This window comes from Silurus meridionalis, chromosome 11 (genome assembly GCF_014805685.1).
Source record: "Silurus meridionalis isolate SWU-2019-XX chromosome 11, ASM1480568v1, whole genome shotgun sequence".
In the NCBI taxonomy this organism is placed as follows: Eukaryota; Metazoa; Chordata; class Actinopteri; order Siluriformes; family Siluridae; genus Silurus; species Silurus meridionalis.
The window spans coordinates 252501-260000 of NC_060894.1; the positions used below are offsets into that span (position 1 = coordinate 252501).

The following is a 7500-nucleotide window of genomic DNA, read 5'->3' on the forward strand; positions in this document are numbered from 1 at the left end:
ACCTTCGAAATAGTCGCCTTGTACAGCAATACAGCTCCCAGTGTTCTTCTGCAACGTCTCCTGAAAGTCTTCTTTTTGAAGTGTCTCGAGTATCTTCTGTGATTCACACCGGATCTCTGCAACGGTGTCCAAATGGCCTTTGAGCTACAACTTCAGGAAGAGGACGGAGAGAGAGAGAGAGAGAGAGAGAGAGAGAGGGTATTAGAGAACCCTGCTCAGATGGACTGCAAAAAAAACCGATTAAATGTTAAATGATTTACAGTCTGGAGCTCATCCATGTGAGAGACACATTTCAGATGTGGGTAAAGCAAAAGTCCAGCATCTCGCTTTCTCTCTCTCTCTCTCTCTCCCTCCCTCTCTCTCTCTCTCTCTCTTTCAGCATGTCCAGCTGCAGTGATGTTACGAAAATGTGATTAATGTTCAAATTAAAGCCAAATGCATCGTTTCAGCTGCAGACTTTATAAACACTAATCAGCTCAATGTTTTAGAAAAACTCATGTGAGTAACGTCTCCTCTCCTTTTTTTATCTCTCATCCTTTCATTTCTTCTCCTCTCTTTTTTCACTTTCCTTCTCACCCTCTCCTTCTCTTCTTTCTCTCCTTCCACTTTCCCCTCTCAAACCTCTCCTTCTCTCCCCCCTCCTCCTCCTCCTCTCCTCCAGTGTGTGTTGTTCCTCAGGCGTATATAATGAGTGTATTTGGTTTGCATGTGCAGCAGTTTATTATTTGTTGGAAAGGTCTTTAATTGCTTTCGTTGTGGTTTTTACAGACGTGGAGAACGTGCCAATGTTTTTTTATAAACACGTCTTTGGAGTACGTCTGTGATTTATGCTGTGGTGAGGGTTGTCGAGGGCACACGATTGTGTACTTTGGTTTGTGTCCCAGTAATTATGGAGTTGTTCTTGGTGTAATTGGTGGTTTCAGTGTGATTTATCTCATTATGATGGATTGCAGGTGATTTTTTAAATTTAATTTGCATTTGCATACAAATCACGTAGAAATGTGCACGCTTCTCCTGAACTCTAACCTCAAAACCTGGACAGTCTCACACACACACACACACACACACACACACACACACACACACGCAGGATTTACAGTTTGAGATGAATCTAAAAAGAAATGAAAGTTTGTTTTCTTCCTCTGTTCCTCCACAAGCACGGCGTAATCACCACAGAAGAAGAACAGTATTTAATCGAGCCTCTAAAGGATGTGTCCTCCAGAAACTCCAGCGAGTTCAAGCTCTCCGGTGAAGGCCAGACACACATTATCTATAAAAAATCCTCGGTCCCTTTACATCAGGAGCACAGTGAGGAGCTCAGCTGTGGGGTTTCAGGTGGGTGATGCTCTATTACAGTGAGAATGAGGTGGAGAAATGAAGAGAAACTCTCATGTGATGTTCAGGTCACAAAATTGCTGCTTTGTTTAACTACAGTGAAGATCTCGGGCTCTAGAACCCATTAGAACCCATTAGAACTGTTTTGCAGCCATCAAATTTAACGACCGTAAGTTTTTTCTTGAAATGTGTAAACTTTTGGTGTTTAAGATGTTTGTGTGTATGTGAATAAATATCGGTTTGTGTTTCAACTTTTTTGGAATTGGGGTTGTACATCCTGATATATAAGTGTGTGTGAATATGGGAGGTGTGTGTTCTGTAGGTCAGTGTGAGGAGTGTGTGTGTGTGTGTTCTGTAGGTCAGTGTGAGGAGTCTGTGTGTGTGTGTGTGTGTGTCTGTGTGTGTGTGTGTGTGTGTGTGTGCGCACTGTAGGTCAGTGTGAGGTGTGTGTGTGTGTGTGTGTGTGTGTGTGTGTGTGTATTCTGTAGGTCAGTGTGAGGTGTGTGTGTGTGTGTGTGTGTGCTGTAGGTCAGTGTAAGGTGTGTGTGTGTGTGTGTGCGCTGTAGGTCAGTGTGAGGTGTGTGTGTGCTGTAGGTCAGTGTGAGGAGTGTGTGTGTGTGCTGTAGAGGAGTGTGTGTGTGTGTGTGTGTGTGTGTGTGTGTGTGTGTGTGTGTAGGTCAGTGTGAGGAGTTTGTGTGTGCTGTAGGTCAGTGTGAGGAGTATGTGTGTGTGTGCTGTAGGTCAGTGTGAGGAGTGTGTGTGTGTGTGTGTGTGTGTGTGTGTATGTATTCTGTAGGTCAGTGTGAGGTGTGTGTGTGTGTGTGTGTGTGTGTGTGTGTGTGTGTGTGTGTGTGTGTGTGTGCTGTAGGTCAGTGTGAGGAGTGTGTGTGTGTGCTGTAGGTCAGTGAGGTGTGTGTGTGTGTGCTGTAGTTCAGTGTGTGTGTGTGTGTGTGTGTGTGTGTGCTGTAGGTCTGTGTGTGTGTGTGTGTGTGTGTGTGTGTGTGTGTGCTGTAGTTCAGTGTGAGGAGTGTGTGTGTGTGTGTGTGTGTGTGTGTGCTGTAGGTCAGTGTGAGGAGTGTGTGTGTGTGTGTGTGTGTGTGTGTGTGTGTGTGTGTGTGTGTGTGTGTGTGTGTGTCGGTGTAAGGTGTGTGTGTGTGCTGTAGAGGAGTATGTGTGTGTGTGTGCTGTAGAGGAGTGTGTGTGTGTGTGTGTGTGTGTGTGTGTGTGTGTGTGTGTGTGTGCTGTGTGTGTGTGTGTGTGTGTGTGTGTGTGTGTGTGTGTGTGTGTGTGTGTGTGCTGTAGGTCAGTGTGAGGAGTGTGTGTGTATGTGTGTGTATTCTGTAGGTCAGTGTGAGTGTGTGTGTGTGTGTGTGTGTGTGTGTGTGTGTGTGCTGTAGGTCAGTGTGAGGTGTGTGCTGTAGGTCAGTGTGAGGTGTGTGTGTGTGTGTGTGTGTGTGTGTGTGTGTGTGCTGTAGGTCAGAGTGAGGTGTGTGTGTGTGTGTGTGTGTGTGTGTGTGTGTGTGTGTGTGTGTGTGTGTGTGTGTATGTGTGTGTGTGCTGTGTGTGTGTGTGTGTGTGTGTGTGTGTGTGTGTGTGTGTGTGTGTGTGTGTGTGTGTGTGTGTGTGCTGTAGGTCTGTGTGTGTGTGTGTGTGTGTGTGTGTGTGTGTGTGTGTGCTGTAGAGGTGTGTGTGTGCTGTAGGTCAGTGTGAGGAGTATGTGTGTGTGTGTGTGCTGTAGGTCAGTGTGAGGAGTGTGTGTGTGCTGTAGGTCAGTGTGAGGTGTGTGTGCTGTAGGTCAGTGTGAGGAGTGTGTGTGTGTGTGTGTCGGTGTAAGGTGTGTGTGTGCTGTAGGTCAGTGTGAGTGTGTGTGTGTGTGTGTGTGTGCTGTAGTTCAGTGTGAGGTGTGTGTGTGTGTGTGTGTGTGTGTGTGTGTGTGTGTGTAGGTGTGTGTGTGTGTGTGTGTGTTCTGTAGGTCAGTGAGGAGTGTGTGTATATACTGTAGGTCAGTGTGAGGTGTGTGTGTGTGTGTGTGTGTGTGTGTGTGTGTGCTGTAGGTGTGTGTGCTGTAGGTGTGTGTGTGTGCTGTAGGTCAGTGTGAGGTGTGTGTGTGTGTGTGTGTGTGTGCGCTGTAGGTGTGTGTGTGTGTGTGTGTGTGTGTGTGTGTGCTGTAGTTCAGTGTGTGTGTGTGTGTGTGTGTGTGCTGTAGGTCAGTGTGAGTGTGTGTGTGTTTGTTTGTGGTGTAGGTCAGTGAGGAGTGTGTGTGTGTGTGTGTGTGTGTGTGTGTGTGCTGTAGGTCAGAGTGAGGTGTGTGTTTGTGTGTGCTGTAGTTCAGTGTGAGGAGTGTGTGTGTGTGTGTGTGTGTGTGTGTGTGTGTGTGGTGTGTGTGTGTGAGGTGTGTGCTGTAGGTGTGTGTGTGCTGTAGGTCTGTGTGTGTGTGCTGTAGGTCTGTGTGTGTGTGTGTGCTGTAGGTCAGTGTGATGTGTGTGTGTGTGTGTGTGTGTGTGTGTGTGTGTGTGTGTGTGTGTGTGTGTGTGTGTGTGTGTGTGTGTGTGTGCTGTAGTTCAGTGTGAGGTGTGTGTGTGTGTGTGTGTGTGTGTGTGTGTGTGTGTGCTGTAGAGGAGTGTGTGTGTGTGTGTGTGTGTGCTGTAGTTCAGTGTGAGGAATGTGTGTTTGTGTGTGCTGTAGGTCAGTGTGAGGAGTGTGTGTGTGTGTGTGTGTAGTGTGTGTGTGAGGAGTGTGTGTGTGTGTGTGTGTGTGTGTGTGTGTGTGTGTGTGTGTAGTTCAGTGTGAGGAGTGTGTGTGTTTGTGTGTGCTGTAGGTCAGTGTGAGGAGGTGTGTGTGTGCTGTGCGTCAGTGTGAGGAGTGTGTGTGTGTGTGTGTGTGTGTGTGTGCTGTAGTTCAGTGTGAGGAGTGTGTGTGAGGAGTGTGTGTGTGTGTGTGTGTGTGTGCTGTAGGTCAGTGTGTGTGTGTGAGGTGTGTGTTTGTGTGCTGTAGGTCAGTGTGTGTGTGTGTGTGTGTGTGTGTGTGTGTGTGTGTCAGTGTGAGGAGTGTGTGTGTTTGTGTGTGGTGTAGGTCAGTGTGAGGAGTGTGTGTGTGTGTTTGTGTGTGTGGTGTAGGTCGATGTGAGGAGTGTGTGTGTGTGTGTGTGTGTGTGTGTGTGTGTGTGTGCTGTAGTTCAGTGTGTGTGTGTGTGTGCTGTAGGTCAGTGTGAGGAGTGTGTGTTTGTGTGTGCTGTGCGTCAGTGTGAGGAGTGTGTGTGTGTGTGTGTGTGTGTGTGTAGGTCAGTGTGAGTAGTGTGTGTGTGAGTGTGTGTGTGTGTGTGTGTGTGTGCTGTAGGTCAGTGTGAGGAGTGTGTGTTTGTGTGTGCTGTAGGTCAGTGTGAGTAGTGTGTGTGTGAGGAGTGTGTGTGTGTGTGTGTGTGTGTGCTGTAGGTCAGTGTGAGGAGTGTGTGTGTTTGTGTGTGGTGTAGGTCAGTGAGGAGTGTGTGTGTGTGTGTGTGTGTGTGTGTGTGTGTGTGTGTGTGTGTGTGTGTGTGTGTGTGTGTGTGTGTGTGTGTGGTGTAGGTCGATGTGAGGAGTGTGTGTGTGTGTGTGTGTGTGTGTGTGCTGTAGTTCAGTGTGAGTGTGTGTGTTTGTGTGCTGTAGGTCAGTGTGAGGAGTGTGTGTGTGTGTGCTGTAGTTCAGTGTGAGGTGTGTGTTTGTGTGCTGTAGGTCAGTGTGAGGAGTGTGTGTGTGTGTGTGTGTGTGTGTGTGTGTGTGTGTGTGCTGTGGGTCAGTGTGTGTGTGTGTGTGTGTGTGTGTGTTTGTGTGTGCTGTAGGTCAGTGTGAGGAGTGTGTGTGTGAGGAGTGTGTGTGTGTGTGTGTGTGTGTGTGTGTGTGTGTGTGTGTGTGTGCTGTAGGTCAGTGTGAAGGTTGTCATCATAAGGAAGTCAGCGAGTCTCAACACGACGTATCTATTGACTTTTCCTCCAGCATCTGGGTCATAAACACTCTGACTTTAGGAATGTGGTCACACACACACACACACACACACACACACACACACACATAATTGCACTTCACACAGATCAGTCAGAAAGTGTTGATTAATTATCTGTATCAGCAACTCTGGCAGAAGTGCAGGTTCATATGAATGCTTTGAGATGTTCTGTTTTTTTCGTCTCGTTTCCATGGTAACGGCTCGATTAGAACACGATGTTATAGATGTTGAGGAATAAAACTTTTTTTAATGCTGTAATCCAGTAGTTTTGTAAATGTTGAGTAATTACTGCTGGATGTTTTCACTCAGATTTCACCATGAAGCGGACACCATATTACAAAAGCAGCCACGCCCATGTGGCCCCGCCCCCTTCTCAGAATAACCACACCTCTGACAGTCCGCCCCGTCAGCGGCGCTCCATCAGTTCCGAGCGGTTTGTCGAGACCCTGGTGGTGGCTGATAAGATGATGGTGGGCTACCACGGCCGCAAGGACATCGAGCATTACATCCTGTCCGTCATGAACATTGTAAGTTTGATCCTGCTTCATGTTTAGGTCTCGTGCAGTGTCCAATCACATCAGCGTTCTCCACCCTACAGATGGTGTGTGTCATTTTGTCTGACTTTGTGTCTTTTCTTCTTTTCTGGAGGTCAGGTTGCCAAACTTTATCGTGATGCCAGTCTAGGAAACGTTGTGAACATTATCGTGACCAGGCTGATTGTTCTGACGGAGGACCAGGTGAGGTTCCTACATCATAACCACAATCTACCCTAATAATAAACATTTAAATAGCAAAAATTATTTAACGCCTTTAACGGCTTTGAGTTGTTCCCTTGGGGGGATTTTGCTGTAGAACCCTACTGTATTTTCATATCATGGAGTGTTTAAAGTAGAACTTTTTGCAGAGACTAGGAACCCTTAAAGAACACTTGGAGAACTTGTAAGAAGCCAAATATTAAATTCTGAAGTTAAATTCTGTGTATAAAAAAAACTTAGTTTTAAAGTTCTGCACAGAACAGTCTTCTAAAACAGTTTTTTTTATATTATTAAGGGTTCTAACCTAGAAAAAGTCCCTCTGAGGTTCTTCATTTTTCTCTTCATTTTCTTTTTAAATTCATTTTCAACCATCATTTATCTAAACAAACCCTCGAAGAACTCTTAAAGAACCCTCACATTCACTGACAGGTTCTAACTACCGTTTATACTCCTAAGGAGTTATCTGGATAATTGAGGGTTCTTGGTCTCTAACCGAACCCCATTAATGTCATCCAGCTCTCTGTTTGTGGAAAGGTTCTGTGTGGATCTCTACATCAGAGTGAATCAGACAGAATCAAAATGTCTTTAAGAGGAAGAAGAAGCCTGCAGTGTTTACATCAGTTGGACTAAATGTTGGATAATTAAAGTTCTCAACTTGTAAAAATGGTTCTGCTTGGACCTCTAAGGTTTTATGGAATGACTGAAGAACCCTTTGGACTGTAGGTTGGGCTGACTGTGAGAGGTTCTCATGGAGTTTTCTTCTTAGAACGGATTTTATATTGAACCTTTATTGGAGTTTATAGCCAGTGAAGAACCACCCAGGTCTGAGTGGTGAAGTTCTGCACTGTGGACTAGAACCTTTTCCTAGGAGCATTAAGTTTGATTGTGTGTGTGTGTGTGTGTGTGTGTGTGTGTGTGAGAGAGAAACGTATGGAGACGTTAATTACAAGGCTTTTCGCTCCTCACTCATCCTTCATTCTTTATTTAGTCTCCTATACATAGAACATGAAGGTTCTGGTGTCTGGGCAGACAGACAGAAGCGTCTTACCATCTGGGCCACCATGGAGAAAGATGAAAGCTCCTTCGAGTCCCTCAGGAGAACTGTCGACCTGTAGAAATATATAATGAGAGAACCAGAAGTTCTCCAGAGGGGAACTGAGAAAACCTCATTATCAACCACCCTGACGTTGATTATTTTCCTCTAATCACATCAGACCTCAGTGTTTTTTCCTCCTACACCACAGTAATTTCCCTCCACTTTGGTTTTTTTTATTAATTAAAGAACATCACATTATAATTTTTATCCATTTATAGATACATCTAATGATCATTTGTGACTTGTGTTATAGCAGCTATAAACGCCTGTACCTTCACCAGCCTCTCTTCTGAAGGCTTTGCCATGTTACTGAGAAACTGTTACAAATCCCTGACA

General features: G+C 45.8%; 1 protein-coding gene across 3 annotated transcripts in view; it reads left to right on the plus strand.

Annotated features, from left to right (window-relative positions):
* Nucleotides 1-7500, plus strand: part of adamts6 (ADAM metallopeptidase with thrombospondin type 1 motif, 6) — a 76664-nt gene that overhangs the window by 9548 nt on the left and 59616 nt on the right. For 2 of the 3 annotated variants that reach the window (XM_046861356.1, XM_046861357.1), the window contains 3 exons: nucleotides 1158-1335; nucleotides 5623-5840; nucleotides 5967-6050. In XM_046861356.1, coding sequence (XP_046717312.1) covers nucleotides 1158-1335; nucleotides 5623-5840; nucleotides 5967-6050 — 480 coding nt within the window. The remainder of the gene's footprint in view (nucleotides 1-1157; nucleotides 1336-5622; nucleotides 5841-5966; nucleotides 6051-7500) is intronic. The other variant, XM_046861358.1, reaches the window with a different exon arrangement.